The 20,506-nt window shown below is 37.4% G+C and overlaps 1 protein-coding gene across 9 annotated transcripts in view; it reads left to right on the top strand.

Moving 5' to 3' along the window:
* The window catches only part of gria1a (glutamate receptor, ionotropic, AMPA 1a), an 84,202-nt gene that overhangs the window by 27,213 nt on the left and 36,483 nt on the right, over window positions 1-20,506 (top strand). For all 9 annotated transcript variants that reach the window (XR_010536290.2, XR_010536289.2, XR_010536292.2 and 6 more), the window contains exons 4-10: window positions 290-474; window positions 4,829-4,882; window positions 12,792-12,950; window positions 13,259-13,426; window positions 16,088-16,192; window positions 16,758-16,868; window positions 20,282-20,488. Coding sequence is in view for 5 of the 9 variants with exons in the window: in XM_065272048.2 (XP_065128120.2) it covers window positions 290-474; window positions 4,829-4,882; window positions 12,792-12,950; window positions 13,259-13,426; window positions 16,088-16,192; window positions 16,758-16,868; window positions 20,282-20,488 (989 nt within the window). In the remaining 4 variants the exon portion in view is untranslated. The remainder of the gene's footprint in view (window positions 1-289; window positions 475-4,828; window positions 4,883-12,791; window positions 12,951-13,258; window positions 13,427-16,087; window positions 16,193-16,757; window positions 16,869-20,281; window positions 20,489-20,506) is intronic.

Genomic DNA, 20,506 nt, shown 5'->3' with positions numbered 1-20,506 from the left:
TATAAATAAGACCGCTGGATTAACGTAAACCCTGTCTGGGAAAACGCCCCATAATATTTATTTAATTTTGTAATGGTTTGGTTTTTCAAGGCTAGTATGAATGTAAATGGAAGAATAACAAGTGTAAATACTAAAAAAAATAAGAGTAAGCATTTTACAAGCTAGTAATTTCCAGATATTTGTCCAACAAATTTTCATTTATTGCATCATTACCTTCACATGTGTGTCCTGGAATGTTATAGCGTTCCTGTAATGAAATGTTTTTGCATTTTTCACATTTGTATTCAAGGACTGTCAGTTCTGCAGAAGGTTTTGGACACAGCAGCCGAGCGTAACTGGCTGGTGACCTCTGTGAATGTGGAGACAATGACAGAGGCATCTTTCCTCAAAGTGTTCCAGGACCTGGACAAAAGGAAGGAGGGCCAAATCATCATCGACTGTGAACTGGAGAGACTCACCTCCATATTGAAAAAGGTAATTGCCTCTCATCTTTCTTATTATGGTCCTGCAAGCTGTCAAATGTGCCATATTTTATATTCCAAATGTTCTCCCCTTCAGTCTCCTAAAATGACCAAAATGTGTCTTTTACTTAAGGCAAACAGCTAGTGTGTTAGTCATATTTAATTCTGCTAATATCCATGCCATTATGAAAATTTACTGGTAAACACCAGCAGGCCGAGAAAACAACTTAAAATGCAATTCAGGTCCTGAACGGCCAGACGCCGCCTTCGGCCACCCTTATCAGATGGAGTGGCCAGTGCGACAGACCCCAGTACAGCTTTCTTGTGCACAGAGCTCCAAGGACAGAGCAGATAAATAACATTGGGTTGACATTTGGAGTTGGCATCAGCGCCATGGAGACGCACCGCTTTTCCTGTCTCCACTGCCTGCAGGAGGAATCACTTCGCAACTGTAATTAATGTTCAACTCTTTTTTCTCTATGTCTTGGCCTAAATGGAAGACCCTCGACAAGTTGTGTGGTGTTATTGATAGCGTGGTGCCTGCAGTTTTTTTGGCAATTTGCAATGAATGTCTACGCTAAGTTTTCCTCTCTGAAAGCAATCATCCATCACCATGCGTTCACCAAATGCGCCATAAAAGAACACTGTCGAAATCTCCCCCACTTTCATGCTCATTTACAACCAGTGGCTATGCAGATGATTAATGAGATAAGATCAAATATAAAAGAGCGACATTCACTAAGAATGAGTGGTTGCTGGTTATTTGCATACGCTGTCTGCATTTTTTCTTGTGCCAGGTTAATTAAGGTAAGCGCACTTACAAAATTAGTGCTAGATACAGCAGACTACTGTGACTTTAAAGACTCTGTACAGACACTGAAATAAGCTCTTTAAAATGCATTAAGTGTGATTGTCTACAGTACAATGTATGTCTGGATGTTTTCTTGATTATATATCCTCTCCATCATTTGATGAATTACTGCTGTTATGATAGCTAGAAAAGTACACAAGCTCTTTTAAACAAATTTCCCCCTATACCACTTGCTATCTGTGGGCTGTAATAATTGTGTTCTAGGCAAATAGCTTAAAATAGTTTTGTAAATAAGGAGATATACTTCTGTTGTCTGCATTCGGTTATGTTGTGAATATTTGCAGCATGTTTCTGTATTTACTAATGTTGTAAGTGCATTGCATATGGTTGTGTTGAGTATTTGCAGTGAGTTTCTATATTTGATAGTGTTGTTAGTATTTGCATCACGTTTCTGCATCTGGTGTCTGTTATTTACAGCGCATGCTGTTGTTTCTTCTATGTGGATGTGTTTCCTACCATTGCAGTGCATTAAGGTCTGTCAGTCAGCATTATCTGTTCGCTTATCTGTTGGAAGTTTATGTTATCAACTTCTGGAAGTACATTAGCATACAAATGACCTCCAAGCCATAACACATGGACCTTTTTATGGAGTCTTCAACTTTTCTGCAGTATAACGTTTGTAATAAAAAAGAAGGCCATGTTTTGTCCTTGCCACAAATGTTCCTGCCTGTGGCTGTCCTGCCTGAGGAGAACCCTTCGGTGGCACCATTAATAAATAAAGCTACTGTCTGTCATGTCCACATGCTACAGTAAAGTTTGCATTCAATACTTGTACACAAATATACACATTAATATAAATGAACCCAGGGAAGACATAATAGCTTGGGCACCCATTGACACTACACACACACACATGCTTGCTTATATTCATCCACACAGGTTAAAGAGACGTAGGGTTGTGCAAGATTTTGTATAGAATTCATTTCATAGAAGTCATTATTTTAGATTTTGTTTTGTAATATTTACAGCTAAAATTTTCTCAGAAAACATTTAACGTTTTAAAGTTTCATCGGAAAAAGCAAAAAGTTTGAAGTTTGAAGTTTAGCCTTGCTGATAGACAAACTCAACTTATGTGAAGCCGTGCTTGCTGTTTTTGACAGAGGTTTGCATTTGCTAACTTGTATTACAATGTCATATTTTTGTTCTTGTATGGTGCATGTTTTACTTTATAGCAGAGCTGTGCTTTGTAATGTTTTACCTGAATGCTTCAGTTAATAATAAAGACCAGTTTCCCTTTTGTTTTCCTCTTTTAACATTAACCTATTAACCTATCAACATTAATCCTATTAAAAATGTTAGAGGGAGCAAGAACAATATAAGTCTTTCACAAACACAGGATTCAAAATACCGTCTGTTATCGTTATCGGATTGTTTTGCCATTATCGCCCACCCTTACTTAGAAGAGTGCTAATGTGTTCCTCCGCCATCAGCATATGAGTCATTATTTTTCACCACGGTTGTCCTCTCTGCAGCTAAAAAAGCTTTGTTATCTCTATATAAACACAAAAAGAAACCCACATCATAGATCTTCATTCTTCTCTCTGTCTTGCTGCATAAACATAGCCATTTTGATTCTAAATGGTGCTGAAAGATGAGGGAATGTAAATATGATATTGATATTTAGTGTCTTTGGTTGGTTTTATTATGATGTTGGTTCAGTAGTCATTAGAGCAGGAGGGGTCTCCAACCTTTTTGTGAGCAAGGGCTACTTTTTTGATATACAGGTAGTCTACTTTTCTGCTATAGTCTAATTTACTTTTACTTCTTTATTTTATTTGTTGATTTGTTTTAGCATTGTTTAAAGTGTTAACATACAGAAAAGTAACATATACAAATAAATATTAAAATAAAGCTGTAGAATGTGCTTTGGTGGGTGACTCAACCCACCGGGCAATCTAGTGCACCATGTTGGAGACCACTGCATTAGGGTTTCCCCAAAGACAGCATTTTAATCTTTCACCAGCCTCAGCGTGTCTCATTTTTCCCCACACCCATCCTTCTGCCAACACAACACACAAACACACACTGATACACACTATCAGCCTGCTGATTTAATTGATGATTGCTGTGAAAGTTTACACTATTCTGAAATAAATGCAGGTGGGAATTGTCAGGAACCCCCATTACACATTTTTTTCACAATACATGTGTTGAAATTGTTTTGTTTTGTCATATGAAAAATAAACAAACATGTAATGTTTTGTTTTAGGCAATCAGCTCATTATGAATATGAAGATTGTTTGTCTGAATATTGTAACATGGGAGTACAACACAACATTGTACTATATGAGTTTTCTTTATATGTACTGTGTGCATTTTTTTGTCTTTAATAGTAATATTCTATATTTTCTTTTTGATATTATTAATGCTTTTAGATGTAATACCTTTGCTGCGTTGCATCATTAAGCTCAAATATGTGTGTGATTATTTTGCGGTAAGAAGGGATAGTTCACCCCAAAATCATTTATTTACCCTCATGCTGTTCTAAACCTGTATGAGTTTGTAAGATGATATTTTGAAAGACGATATTTCGATATACCATGGTAGGCACGCAGTTGACGGTACCTATTGACTTTTATAGTATTTGTTTTACCGACTATGGAATGCAATGGGTACCGTCAATTATCAAAGGTGAGTAATAATGACAGAATTTTGGGGTGAACTATCCCTTTAAGGGAACTTTTTTGTTCCACTTAGAAGATTATAACAATCATTCTAGGTTTAAAGAAAGCTTTTGAATTTTTTACAGCAAATGTTTTTTTATTGTGTTACATTTTTATTACTTGCTCTGGTATTTTTGTTTGGACTTGTTTTCTACATTCCATTTATTTGTCATTTATAAATTTGTCAATTTTATGTTCAAGATAATTGTGTTCCTATAGCTCAACTGATAGATCATTGCGTTAGTGCCCAAAATATTTTGGGTTTGATTTTCTAAGGAACACACACTGATCAAATTTATAGCGTGAATGCAATATAATTCACTTCTTCTGAGAAATGCGTAAATGTAAAGAATTGCTGACTCCAGTAATTTTTTTTTAACCCATATCCCAAGTTTTGTGCATTTTTCTATTTGTTTATTATGGAACGTGATGGACATAAGAAGTGACAGGGTGCACATTTCTGTCAGAGCAGAAGAAAGACCGTTTGAAGATCATCAGAAGTGTCAGAAAAGTCTTTAAATGTATTTACTGGCCCAATATTTGAGAAATTTAATTCAGAACCATTTGACTGCTAAGTTAACCTGTAGAGTAGCAAGTTTAAAGTGTCTTTTCCTTCACCTTTTTTAACTTTTCTTTAAAAAAAACTACCGCCATGCACATTGTAAAAAAATCGACACCCTCTCGCATTACACCAAAATGAACTTGAAGATTGATCAAAGTCAGATTCAGATCTTTATTTCAGGATATGTGATAAATGTTTCAATGAATATAAAACATGGTATGAAGAAGTTTCTTTTTTCATCTAATGTCGCCTTTTCTTCTTTCTGTTCCAGATTGTTGAGCAGGGCAAGAATGTGAAGAGTTACCATTACATCCTAGCCAACTTGGTAAGCTAAACCAAACATCACTATAGTAAAACACCATGATATGTTAGATTGCATGAATGAAGAATTAGATTTGTAAATGTCACAACTACTTATGATATTACAGGGCATTTTTTCACCACTGTGTAATAATAAGTTACAAACTAGCGATTAGATGATATATAAATGCTTCCTGGTGAACAGATTGTGATTAACTACAAATGATTCCTGCAGTTTCTGTCTGTTGGTACACTGTAAGTATGAGAACAGAAAGACGAATTGATTTAAACAGAAATGATGATAATCGCAGCATTAATATTCTGAGGTGTGCTTGCGGATGGTGCACTGCAGAGGATTTTAAATGAAAGCAGTCTGGTCGGTTTGTTAGATGTAATTGTAAATGATAAATGATAAAGCTTGCAAAGCAATAAAGATTTGCAACTGTTTGCTATTTCCATAATGGCCGGATTTTAGGAACTGTGAGCAAATTACTGCCAGTGTCCTACCACCGGGTCTCAATTTTATTTACGCCGCATGTGCGAACACGTGTGCACGCGTTTCTAAACGAATGTCTGTGTCAGCTTTCTTCCTCTGTGTCCAAGGCTTTTGAGTGAAGGCTAGTTTCTATAGTAACATCAGCTCACTGCACCACATTTACAGGGACACAGAGCGTAAAAAGATACAACTCTATCCACTCGGTCAAGAGATATGGGCACCTGCTAGAGCAGATACATTAGGAGCTTTCTTTCTCACCTCACGATAGCCACCGGTGTTTTAAACGACCATTGGGTGTTAACATATTGACTCTCTACTTTAGTTGAAAGCTGCAGATATAAGATGTTATATTGTAAACATTATTTAACATCAGAATTGTGGTGCTATTTTACTTATCTGTTACTTATATTTCATATTAATAGCACATTTGAACTTCTGGAGTAAATACACTGCCTGTCCCAAAAAAGCACACACTGTAATAATTCATTGGACCGCCTTTAGCTTTGATTGCGGCACGTATTTGCCGTGGCATCGTTTCGATAAGCTTCTGCAATCTCACAACATTTATTTCCGCCAAGATTTTGTATTGATAATGGGAGAGTCGGACCGCTGCGCAAAGTCTTTCCCAGCATATTCCAAAGATTCTCAATGAGGTTGAGGTCTGGACTCTGTGGTGGGTAATTCATGTGTGAAAATTATGTCTTGTGTTCCCTGAACCACTCATAATTTGAGCCCGATGAATCCTGGCATTGTCATCTTGGAATATTCCCGTGCCTTTAGGGAAGCAAAAAATCTATTTATGGAATAACCTCATCATTCAATATATTCAGGTATTTAGCTGACCTCATTATTTGGGCACATAACGTTGCTAAACCTAGACCTGACCAACTGCAGGATACAGGGCGGCTCTTATCTATTTGCTTAGATAAATCCAGGTGGTGACTTTTTTTGGATGGGCAATGTATAGTATAAGACATTTTGAGAGGAAAATGTTTCTGATATACCATATTTTCCGGAGTGTGTCATTGAGACGAAATAACATATTTGTCACAGTGTACTACATGTCGCATACAAGCATGAAGTTCGCACACTCGTCATTCCACATCACTGAATTTATTGAATTATATAAATACAGGAGCAGCATATAGCGGACTCTCGCGGCTGTAGACAGGGCTGTTGTCTCTTGCCTCATAAATGTCAAAATTAATTCATACTGACTTACAAGGCGCACCTGACTATAAGACGCAGCACCAGCCAAATTATAAAAAACCCCGGATTATAGTCCGGAAAATACGGTAGATGACAGGGAACTTTCATCTTTAGGAAAGAATCGAAAGGAAAATGAAATGATTTAACACTACGGTTTTCTGGGAAACATATTGCATACGCCCTACTCCTACTTTGACACCAGTTCACAAGCCTTGTGCTTGACTGATGTCATTTAAGAATGTCCTGGTGTCTTTACCTAAATTGTAATATAAATGATATGGTTTACAAGGGTCAAAATCCCTCAGATTAGATTTAAAGCACCAAATCTGTCAAAATCCCATAAACAACACCATAAGGCACATACAAATTAAAGGCATTATCAGTGAAGCATTGCCAAGACATTTCCAAGGATGTCACTGTTGCTATGAGAGCAGAAAATCTACATGGGTAGCAATGCCAAAATACCACACTTTTGACCAAAAAAGTATGACTATTCAGCCAATCAGTCCTAGACGTGCTTCAGAAATCAGCCACTGTAATCAGAGGCATCTGACATGACTGTCTGTTGGCCCGTTTCTCTCTCTGTTGGTTAGATTCCTAAATCAGACAGACATGTCTTCGGCTGCACTGTTTACTGGGCTACTTTATCTGTGTTTCCCTGCTATGCAGACCCCAGTTCAATTTCAGATCAGTGATGCAGATGAAGTGAAGCATTTAAAAACCCACACACCCTAGCACACCATTGGCGGTGAGTTTTGAAATGAGGCTAGTGGTTAGTCCATGTGATCCATAATATTGAGCGATGGTGACGATATGAAGGTTTTGAATTTGAATCTGGGCTTATATTTCCAGATTCAGAAGTTCCATTTGGTCAAAAATGATGGATGAAAACATTTAACAGAGTCTATCATTATTTTTATTTGTTTATAGACGCTTTATGTTTCTGATATGAGAATCTGATTAGTGCCTTTAGAACCGTTTTGCTTTTCAAAATCAGTGAAAGCTTTTTTTCTGTATTTTGTACTTTCTTGTACATTTTCCTTTAATTTTATATAAAAGCTCTTTTGTTTGTTGAATGAGCTCTTGATTGCTTTCAAAGGCTGTAGTAATCTTCAATGAAAGAAAAATGTGGATTACAGAGAGATTCCCATGGCACTCACATCATGACATTTAGTTGCACTGGGTATTTATGTGCATGCAGTGATGCAGAAAGTCTTAAGTATCTCTGATTGCATTGTTCCCTCTCACCATAAAGAGTGATGATGTTGTGAATTGACACTTTAGCCTAGAGGCCTGTCATGTGATAGGGTTTCACCTACAGTTACAGCAGCATTCGTTTAACATTACAGGAGACGTTGAGCTATTTTTGTGGTTAAATTATGGACATTATTGTCAACCTGATCTCACAGGAAATTTGAAGTATTTTACGATCACATGATTTAACGCATAATCAGCCAAAGTCTGCATATTTATGTGGGGGGTGCATTTTTTCAAATACGCCGCACTTTCGCAGCATAAATTTCAGATTTCCGTGTGGAAAATAGGATTTCATAATCCTCACATTTTCGTAGCAAAAATCACATATCTTAGCAGAAAGTTAACATTTTTTGCATTTATCTCACACAAGCGCAGCCATTTCCCCTGTTGCCATGGGAACGTTATGAAGTGACATGATTATGTGACGTGAACATCATTGAAAAGCTGCAAAAGCTGCTAAGAGTTTTTGCAAGTTCCCGCAATTTTTGCAAGTTCCGCAAAAAGTGCATCACATTTTTTAAGAAAACATGCCGTAAGATCAAGAATTAAAAAAAACTATGCTTTTCTGGAATGACTGGAAGTGAATCGTACAAAATTGTCACTGGGACAAAAGTAAATCCAAACAAAAGTAAAATACAAATTATTCTAGCCACCAATATTTATGAATTGTCTTGATATTGTATTTGTATTAAATAGGCTGCTGTATTTCTGTAAAAATTGCAACTGGACCTCACATTAATTTTTACGTATTTTACGAGTTGGCTAACTGAATGAATTTGTATGGAATAAGTTGTACAAATATGTAAAAAAAAATTTTTTAAAAACAATAATAAACCCAACCTGATCTCACGAAAATCCGTGTTTGATCACTATCCGTGTCCATGTCATTGAATTCAGCTTTTTTCTGTGACGGGAGCACGGGTGTTTTTTTCCATGTCACTCCCACGGATTTCTCGTGACATTTTATGTATTGTTTTCTCATAGTTTTTTCCTATTTTCTTACCATTGTCGCTTAGCGTTGGGGTTAGAATCACTTTCTGTTAAATTTTTAGACATCCTAACCCAAACTCTAACCCTTACTCCAGGCGAAAATAGTTTTAAAAGCGGAAGAAAAACATGTAGAAACCAATTCATAAAAGTACATCCTAATCCCAAATCTAACCCCAAGTAACAATGATTTGAAAATAGGAAAAAACTATGAGAAAACAATACATGAAATGACAAGAGAAGTCCATGGAAGTGACACGGAAAAGACATTTGTGCTCCCATCATGGAAAAAAGCTGAATTCCGTGACATGGACAAAGATAAATTGATCAAATTTTCCATGACTGTAACACGGATTTCCATGAGATCATGTTGCTAAAACCCCACCCCTAATTCCAATGTCACAGGGACGAAAGCAAATCATACAAAAACGCACGAATGTGGTTGTATGAATTTTAGCCAATTCATGAATTATGTTTGAATTGCCATTAGATTGTATTGGAATATTTGATTCTGATTGGTCTAAACATGCCATCCTTTGATCAGATATTGGTAGATAGATGATGACTGCTAAACCATATATTGATTATTGTCCCTGGCAACCATTATCTCACAGTGTGCTAGCTCATGTCTCTGTCAGCGATCTGAGGACTTTTTTTCTCACATGATGAAAGAACATCAACTCAAATCAATATTTCCTGTCTATTTACTTACTTTGTAAGTAACCATGTGATGAGCTGTATAATGTAGTTAGCCGAAAACAGAATGAAGCCCTTCGGTATGATCACTCTGCCAGGGTTCATTTTACAAGATTGGTTCTGGTGCAGCATTGCTCATTCACAGGGTGTGTGGATGAGGTCAGCGGCAATGAATCAGAAGGACTGGGTCACACTTACGATCAGAAAGCTTTGTTATACTTCAGAAGCAACCAAAGGTCGTCATCAGATTTAAAAACATTTCATCCAAAGTGTATTTTATCAGTATGTGTGTTGCCTGGGTTCAAACACATGACTTTTTGTGCTCCTTACACAATGCTCAGGAACTAAAGGAACACATTTAAAATAATTTATCATTAGTAATTAAGTATACTTAGGTGACCAAGCTGGACTTTAAGACTGAAAGAGTTTCAGTCAGTCGGAAAACCCAGGAAACCCAAATATAATCTATATATACACTCACCTAAAGGATTATTAGGAACACCTGTTAAATTTCTCAATAATGCAATTATCTAATCATCCAATCACATGGCAGTTGCTTCAATGCATTTAGGGGTGTGGTCCTGGTCAAGACAATCTCCTGAACTCCAAACTGAATGTCAGAATGGGAAAGAAAGGTTAATTAATCTGCTCAGTCACTGGCATTTTCAAGCATAACCATTTATTAAAGAGCAACTTTGAGTGAAATAACCACTCGAGGTATGCAGCAAAGCATTTGTGAAGCCACAACACGCACAACCTTGAGGCGGATGGGCTACATCAGCAGAAGACCACTCATCTCCACTACAAATAGGAAAAATAGGCTACAATTTGCACAAGCTCACCAAAATCGGACAGTTGAAGACAGGAAAAATGTTGCCTGGTCTGATGAGTCTCGATTTCTGTTGAGACTTTCAGATGGTAGAGCCAGAATTTGGCATAAACAGAATGAAAACATGAATCCATCATGCCTTGTTACCACTGTGCAGGCTGGTGGTGGTGATGTGGTGTGGGGATGTTTTCTCGGCACACTTTAGGCCCCTTTAAATGCCACGGCCTACCTGAGCATTGTTTCTGACCATGTCCATCCCTTTATGACCACCATGTACCCCTCCTCTGATTGCTATTTCCAACAGCATAATGCACCATGTCACAAAGCTCGAATCATTTCAAATTGGTTTCTATATTTATATTTTTATATTGTATTAAAGGTAGGGTAACAGATTTGATCCTGAAACATTTTTAGTTATGCTGGTTAAAAGTCTCCTCACATTCTGATAGCAATCACTGTGTTAAGTTGTTTAAATGTATTTGTAAAAATGTATGTCATCTGTGAAAGGCGTAGGACCAAAAAATGTTCAACAAATCATAGATTTCGGTCCGAACGGACGTTTCCTTTTATGTCCCTCATACGTAAGAGTAATTTGAATTCCCACCGCGCAGCGAGTCCACGCAGATACCATACGTCATCGGCGCGTTCACGTGCGCTCTGTCTGTAAACAGCGAGAACAGCAAACTTTTCTGCTGAATTGACAACCTACACAGGAGCAACAAAACTAAATGCATCTTTTATAACAACAACAGCAAAAACTGCCTGGATCAGCAAGAGCAAAAACCCAAATTAACATCTGTAACTTTACTGCTTTACCACGAGATGCAAACAGCTACAGGAGGCAAAGGGTCTGAAAGGGTCGTTGCACTGTTTATTTTGGTAAGGTAGGTACGCGATATGTTTGTATTGAGATGGATTCAGATATTCTACTTTGATGAAACGTTGTGTTGCTTATGAAATTTGTGTTCGTTTTCCGGATTAGCATAACGATATAGTTACTACGTCTACACAATCGAATGTGTGCTTAAACTAATTCTGATGTAAACCAGTTGTTTATGTTGGTTATTTTGGAAGTGTTATTCACTTTGTACTGCAAAGTTTTCTCACTGGTGAATGAGACATGAGACGTGACCGTCTGATCTGTGCGTGTTCATGTGTTTGGAAAGAGGCGTGACTTTGGAGAGCGATTTGACTTGAGGGTGGGATCGGGATTTCATTGCTAGGCGGCTACCGTTAGCATTTTTCAAAATGTGTTACCCTACCTTTAATAAGTCTGTATTAATTAACATTGCTACATAGATAAAAAAACGCCTCTTAAAAAGTTTTTTGGCCCTATGGAGCAGATGTTCTTAAAGAGACACAGACACACGTTACAGTCGCTGTGGGACCAAGCATGTTAAAAATAAAGTATCAAAGACACTAACAACCTGACAAAGGCTGTTACACTAAATTCCCAAGTGCACAGGCATACATACTTTGTCATTCACAGGCAAACCTTCAGCACCCTCACATGTTTATTAAATTTTTACTAGGTGAGAAAAACACAAAATGAAGATGAAATCATAAATGAAACATTCACATTCATTTTCCGTGCTTTCACAGATGTAATTGTGTCTGCAGTGTTGTCAGGTGCACGGCTTGGGTGGGCTCCTGCACACTTAAGAGCATCTAAAGTAGTTTCTGTACTAGCTCAGTTGGTAGAGTATTGCATTAACAGCACAAAAGGTCATAGGTTTGTTTCTCAGGGAAGGCACATACAGGAAAAATGTATAGCTTGAATGCGCTATAAGTCACTTTAAAAGCATCTAAATGCATCTTTCCTCAGCTAAATCCATTGTGGGTTGCTACAGTAAATTGAGCTTTCAAGATCAAAGACAAAACTACAAACTTCTCAAGATCCGCTTCTGTTTTTATGCTCCAGTCTCTCCATTTCTCGTCCTCACATCGGATAACAGCCGATTTCCTTTGGATATGGAGTCTCAGAGGATGATAGGATTAGCCTTTTTATTAAGTGATTGTGCCAACCATTCTTTCTGTTATAGTTTAAAATCCTGCATTACATTTGCCGGCACTCTTCAGACCTGACCTCATGCGCTTCTCACTGCAGCTGACCATTAATGTAAAAATTACTCCCTTTGCGGAAAATTCAACCTCCATTTACTGTTTGAGAATTTATTACCATATATTATCTCTAGCGTTTAAGTTGGTGGCTTGACTATAATGACTACCATTTGGTTAAAATCATTTCTTCTTACCATGTAAACACAACATGCGTGCATGCTCATACAGTAAGTGTGGTTAAAAGTATGATGTTGTTCTGTACGTGTACAGTGTTAGTTAGTTAGTTATTATTTAGATTCATACAGATTCATATGCAGCTGTTCACTTTGCTGCAATGATAAGTGAATGATACCCAGCATGTCACTTCTACTAACTAACTTGTTCTCTGTGGTCCTTTAGGGATTTCTAGATATTGAGCTGACAGAGTTCAAGAAAGGTGAGGCTAATGTAACAGGATTTCAGTTGGTGAATTATGCCAATCCAAACGTCAGTAGGATAGTGCAGCAATGGATGGACTTTGATAACAAAGACGCTAAAATTCCCAAGCGAGGATTGAAGGTGAGAAACTCAATGCACTACATTAAATCATTCACTAATCGTGTAAGGAAATTCCTAAAAGAAAGAATTCAGTGAAGCCATTTAACAACTATATGCAATTAGGTAGTTGTACAATAAATCACTACAACATTTGCCAGGAGCGCAATTGAATTACCTCAAAATCTAATATACAAAAAGCTTGTTCTTCTCTGTCTGAGGTACTCTATTTAGTCGGCTTATGAGTTTTCATTTAGACAAACACACAAAATATACTGTATAATATAGCTTGTCATTTATCTCTGTGCATCCACTTTGCTTTCATTGTGCAGTACACTGGAGCGCTTACATACGATGGTGTCAAAGTGATGTCCACAGCCTTCCAGAATCTCCGCAGGCAGAGGATAGACATTTCTCGCCGTGGAAATGCTGGTGAATGTCTGGCCAACCCGCCGGCACCTTGGGGACAAGGCATTGATATCCAGAGAGCACTTCAGCAGGTAACCTACCCTTTAGGGATCGCACAAAGACACACACATTTTTCAACAAACACACTTATGTTCACGAGTATAAACTTCTTTTTCTGCAAGACTGACGTTGCTTCTAATCTGTTTTGATGAAAGGCCAATAAGCAAATTACATCTTTATGTCTCCTAAAGTTCACATTGATTCACCAAAGAGACCATCACAATCAAATGTGACACGGGAGATAATAAACCAAGCCAGTTGGCAATAAACATTTATGCTGGTCATAACAGCACATGACAAGTTATATTTACAAAGCGATACATGAAGAAAAGAACACCTGGCTTTGTTGCCTTACCCTCAGGAAGGTGTTTGCCCTGTGTACGAATAAGCGTAGAAGATCCAACTTGGCAGGCGAGGTAGAGAAGGTATTTGTTAGCGCAAAGCTAATGTGACTTATTGGAAATCTGTAGAAACGCACTCTGTTTGTGAAGCCTACGCAAATTCAGATCATGCATTCCAATTCCTTCCATAAAAAACTTAATTAAAAGTGTGAGGTGCCAATGCATTAAGCTGTATAGTGTTCCGCTCGCAGAAGCAGAATCTCTCACAATTGCTTACGGCTGCGTCTGATGAGAGTCTGATGCGCGCTGGACTGAGGGAATTTGGTCCATCTGCAGGGAGGCCGTGGAGATTGATGTTCAACTCGGTCAATTAACTCTGTCATTCGGCCTGGGAGACATCCAGTACTGTACACACAGAAGAGGCACTGTGAGAGACACACAACCCCCTGAGGAGCAGTCCTTAAGGCGAAAGAAAGAAAATAGGAAAGAAAGAAAGAAAGATAGCATTTTTCTATGTACATATAAGGTTAATATGCAAGCCTATTGCTGACATAGAACATAGCACCCTGACTTTAAAGCAACACTATGTAGTTTTTTTACCTTTAAATAATGTCTCTAAAATTATTTCAGTGATAGAACAACTTTTAACTGGACAAATTGTACTATTGCTGCAACCTGAGCAGCCTCCTAGCTGCTACAAGCACACTCTGAAAGTGGCGGTGGAGGGTAGAGCACACAGCCCCTCCCCCTGCCTGCAGAAGAGTGTCTGATAACAGGCACTGTTGCGCTTTTCAACCACACGGGGGAGCTGTAAGTCATTTTTACATGGAAACTACATAGTGTTTCTTTAAAGGGGTCATATGATGTTGCTTAAAAAATGAATTTTATTTTGTGTGTTTTGGTGTAATGCAATGTGTTTACGCAGTTTAAGGTTCAAAATATGTTATTTTCCACACAACGCACATTGTTGCTCCTCTATCCCCCGCCTTTTTCTAAAACGCATCGATTTTTACAAAGTTCATCATATGCCAAAGAATATATCTTTGGGTTTGAGACTTTCATTTTTGCATCTTTATGGATCTTCTATTCATGAATATCAGCTGACGTCACTCACATCTCAAACGTGTCTTCCGCCATTTTGAGTACCTGAAGTGGTCGCAAAAGAACTAGAAGCAATGCCTTCAGTATGTTGTGAGCATCAAAATCGCTATTTTTACAACACTAAAAAGGCTCGACACAACATGAAACTTTGCTCGAAATATCACCTGTGTCTCTACATGAGAACTTGAGTATTGAGAACATTGTTTGTGTACACAGAGTTTACTAAAAAGAAGGTTTTGAACAACTGACTTTGGCTGTTTTGGTGTCCGCTCGCCGCCATCTTGCCAGTTAAGATGTATCGATCTCCGAATGTTTTTTTAGGTGATCCAGGTGATACTTCGAGCAAAGTGTCATGTTGTGTCGCGCCTTCTTAGTGTTGTAAAAATAGTGGTGATTCGGTAGCAGCGGACAGCGGCTGGAAGAATGCATCAGGGTTCGAGTAGGAATCACACCCGAACAATGATATTTTTTAAAGTAGCATTTCTTTTTATGACAGTCGTGATGCGAAATGTTGTCTTTCGTAGCCATTTACTCTATACGTAAGAATCATAGACATTAAAAGAAAAGAAATCCGTAAATCGTAGCAAACTAGCTAACGCTTGTCAGTAGCCTACTGGTACTCGGTAGGTACTCAAGATGGCGGCAGGAAGCTGGAAAAAGAGCGGATGATGTAAAAGGTCACATGACTGATATTCATGAATATGCACAAACAACTTTGAAATGGGAAATTTCATGAAAATCTGACTTTTCCCACGTTTAAGTGCTATAATTGGGTCCCCAGTGCTTCTATCAACCTAGAAAAAGACCAATCCAGCAACTTTTGATAAACCATTCTCTGCAACCTTGTGAAAAAATAGGTAATTGAAATCTGGCTCCCCTTGTGATGTCAGAAGGGGATAATACTACCCCTTAACCTGCACTATACAACCACGGCACTGCCATTTAGTGCAGAGATAAACTCATTTGCATTTAAAAAGACACACCCTAAAACAGCACGTTTTTGCCCACACCTACAAAGTGGCAATTTTAACTTGTTATAATAAATTATCTTTATGGTATTTAAAGCTAAAAAAATCACATACGTACTCTGGGGTCATAAAATATTTATTTTACATTGTTAAAAATTCAAAACAAAACATGAAAAGGCATCATATGACCTGTTGATTTCAGGGACTTTTGCTATGAAACAGTTCATGGACTTTGTCACTTGTTTGTGTGAATAAAGACATCTTCATGGTGCTTTTAACCTAGGTTCGGATCGAAGGTTTAACCGGACACATTCAATTTAATGAGAAAGGACGACGGACAAACTACACTGTCAGCGTGATGGAACTCAGATCAACAGGACCAAAAAAAGTAAGTACTTACAGTCCCCCCCTGTAGTCGCTAATTTTATCACTTAAAACTTTGAGTAGTCATAATAATGTAAAAGTGTTTTTCTATGAAAGTAATTTCTTTATGCTTTAAAACAGCTTGAATGTCACTCTTTCCTTATTTAGTATATGCGGACCTATGAATATGCAAATTAGCCCCCATGTCTACTCTATCACACCAGCTCGGACAATAGATATTTATGTAAATAGAAATCACATTCAACAGTTTCAGACACATAGCTGCTAAGTCCAGTTTCACAATGCATATGTAGCTGTGCAGCGATCGTTTCTATGCTTCATCTACAGTATAGATATCTACAGTATGGCTCGAACTAATGATCCACTCGTTTAACCGAGATTATGTGATGGCTTAGTTTTTCCACGTAGGAAACCGAGGCTATTAGATGTTCTAGTATAGCCATCACTTTATCAATCCAATCTACTTTTAAGCTAACTAAATTGGCACCGTATCTTGTGTTACATCTACTGGGGAATTATCTCAGAAGGTGTTTGGTGGTTCTCAGATTCCTGATTTCATCTATTCTCAGGTGGGTTACTGGAACGAGGATGAGAAATTTGTGAGCACGGCAGCCTTCATGCCCGGCAGTAATGAGACTTACGGACTGCAGAACCGCACATATATTGTAACCACTATATTGGTATGTCTTCCTTACATAATTCATGCTGGTTACTGGTTTGTTTCATCTGAATGTGTATTCTTTCCTGCTACACAGTATGCACAAAGCAGTACATCAAATTAGATGGTGTCTAACATTTACATTACATTTAGGCATTTAGCGGACGCTAAAGCAACTTTATTGTGAGGAAAACAATAAAGCAATTCATCTTAGGGAGGCTATAATATGAGATTACTTGCTGTATTTGAGTATACTTGCTGCCAAAAGACTTTGTTAGCTAGCAGGCTAAGTAACGTCACTTAAAAGGGATCATTCATAGGTCATCATTTTCTCATCCTCATGTTGATCTAAACCTGTAGGAGTTTCTTTTTTCTGATGAACACAAAAGAAGATATTTTGATAAATGATGGTAAGCACACAACTGATCGTAACCATTGACTTCCATAGTAGGAAAAACAAATACGATGGAATTCAGCGGTTACTGTCAACTGTTTGCTTACCATCATTTATTAAATTATATTTTTCATCATTTACCACAATACTTCCATAATATTTGTTTTCCTATTATGGAAGTCAATGGATACGGCATCTGTGTACTTACCATCATTTATCAAATTACCTTCTTTTGTGTTTATCAGAAAAAAGAAATTCATACAGGTTTAGATCAACACGAGGATGAGAAAATGATGACAGAATTTTCATTTTTGGGTGAACTATCCCTTTCATTATTTTATGAATGCTATTTCATAGATTGTGGAAATCACAGGTTGATGGATATAGTATGTCCAGAAATGTGTTTATACTACACGTCTGCATGCTTTATTTATCAGATGTTAAAAATGACTTTATCAAATTGAGAATTTAAAGAGCTCTTTCTTTTCCTTTTTAAATTTAGATGTAAAGTTACATGCTGTACAAGGTACTATAAAAAGTACAAGAGTACAAACACAACCCAGGTTTCCAGCATCTCATTAAAACAGAAAAATGAAGCTGCTGCTTTTTTGGTTTGTTTTGTTTGAACGTCCTCAGTCGACTGATACATCACCTCCATGTGTTCATCAAGTTAATCCTATAGTTTGCGGATAAATGCACAACAGCTTTCTTGTGCTCTGTCAATGAGACGTTTCTGCTCCTCTAGCCACTGTGTTTCATCTACTTAAAGAGAAACCTGGGATTGAATTGCCAGCGGTGGACAAAAGATTAATTTCACTTTTCTCCCTACCCTCGTTTAGCAGAGATCCTTGGGCTTAGCATGCGTTTTATAAATTCTGTCGCAAGTTAGGCTTCAGAGGGGATTTATTAACCTTTGATATGTGCAATGCCCTTCTCTTTCCCAGTCGTAGAAAGGGCAGAGTGTGTGGACGGGCTCCTGATGGAGCGACGTGGGGGGAATGGGTGATAGAAAAGAGCCTGTAATGGATCGACGGTGTGGGTTAGGGGCTAAGCGCTCTCAAGGGAGAGGGATGGATTGCAGGAAATAGTCTGGACTGTGTTGTTTGTCCTACGTAGACTGTTTATCAAAAAAGCAGGGAATAGTCACATAACCACAGGTGCTCTAAAGAATGATTTCTCAGAAAAACAGCATGTCGGCCATCTCGGAGGTCTGTGTTAGCAGAAAGTGCGGTATATACAGCTCGGGCTTGTTTTTAAGATGAACTGCAGCCAATGTTGTGCATTTGCAGATATGACACAGTAAAACTGTCTAGAAAAGTACAACAGTCTATTGTACTTTATGGAAATCTGCATTTATTTTTTAATTAGTGCTTCGCCGTTTTTCCTCTTTCCCTGCTCTCTACGCTTTTATGTTATTTGTTCATTGTGCGCTCATTGTAAAAGAAGTCTTATGTTGTCAGCAGGGCCTCAGGTGCCGTGTGTGCAGTAATCTTCTCAGGATGTCCAATCTTTCTGAAATATCACAATTCAACGTCTAACTCATATTACAGACCATCCACGAATACAATCACCCAACACTTTCTACCCAATTGATTGCCTGTCTGTCCATGATGCGCAAAAAAGCCATCTAGAAATAAACCTGTCAAGTTCACAGTGTTCTTAGTAACAAACCGCTATTTCCTTTCTGCTTCATCAAACATTTCTTACCCAGCTCTCAATGTCTTGAAAAGTGATTTAAGTCAGCTGAATCTTCACATCATCAGTATAGTAGATGTGCATGACAGTTAAAATCAAGGCAAATCAAGACTATGACGTTATATACATTGAAACTGTCGTCACTGGAAGGTTATATTGTCATGTCACACTGGCATGCGCCTTCAGTTGACGTATTCTATTTTTGACATGCTGCAAATATACACAAGCCATTTCCATTATTCCATCTATCTAAAATAAATGCAAATATAATGGTCTGTATGATTGTTTTTAACTTTAGGTTAGCTTTAGGCTTTTGTTATTTTCTTATCTTAAAATAACTTGTTTGTGTTTTTGATTTGTTTATTTATTTATTTATCTATTTATTATTATTATTATTATTTATATAATATTATTTATTTATTTATTATGATGATTCCAGGATTTTTTGTCATAAATCTGTCTTATGTTGATGTTACTGACGTATGATGCAAAGTTTTTGTCAACCCTGGTTTCTGGGTGTGGGGGACAGGTTGAGCATTTTTATTTCATTATTATTGTTTTGTACATATGTAGTGTGTGTTTGTTTTGTAAGGTTGTTGTGTTTTGTGTTGTATTAGTCTATTTGTGTTTTTGGAACCCCCTTGAAAATGAGATGTTACATCGCAAGGGGCTATCCTTTCAATAAATTCAAATACAAACTATGAATGTGATTAGTAATCATTTCATAATGTTATTTAAATAATTTAATAGTGTTAAATTCAAGCCAGTTTGTAATGTTTCTGGTCTGTTTGGATCATTTCTTTCTAAGCATATTCATATGCGATGTGTTGCAATACTGTAAGAATTATATCATTATATGAGTAAATTGTATTACCACCTGAAATTCATCAAATTTATTTACAGTATACTGTATACCGCTTTTTTACAACGTCACATTGTTTCAAAGCACTTTTAGATGAAAAAAAGAAATCACAGAAAGAAAAAAATAAATTTAATTATAAACTAAATATAAACTTAAGCATATAGCATGCATATAGTATATACATGACACTATCGCACATTTACTTAAACTTTTCTCAGAATAAAGAACATTTAGTCAGTTAATATAACTAAATTATTAGTTAAGATGACTAAACGAATTATTCGAAAGTAATTTACACCCAAGGTGGTAATGGGGCACGACACAGTGTTTTTAATTTGACAGGTTAGGTGTGCGTTTTATAGACAAATAATCAACACCTGTGGAACATTTCTCAACCAATCAGAATAAAGCATTTTTAATTAATAGCCTATGCATTGTGCATCACATGCCCACTGTAACCTGCCGATCTGTGTGTTCTGCCTAGGAATCACCTTATGTTATGCTTAAGAAGAACCACGAGCAGTTTAACGGAAATGAAAAGTATGAAGGTTACTGTGTGGAGCTGGCAGCAGAGATCGCCAAGCACGTAGGATACCAATACAAACTCAAGATAGTGGCTGATGGAAAATATGGAGCCAGAGATCCTGACACCAAGATGTGGAATGGGATGGTGGGAGAGCTTGTCTATGGCGTAAGTGCTACATATTAT

This window comes from Paramisgurnus dabryanus, chromosome 16, assembly GCF_030506205.2.
Source record: "Paramisgurnus dabryanus chromosome 16, PD_genome_1.1, whole genome shotgun sequence".
Classification (NCBI taxonomy): Eukaryota; Metazoa; Chordata; class Actinopteri; order Cypriniformes; family Cobitidae; genus Paramisgurnus; species Paramisgurnus dabryanus.
This window is presented reverse-complemented; position numbering and strand designations above follow the sequence as displayed.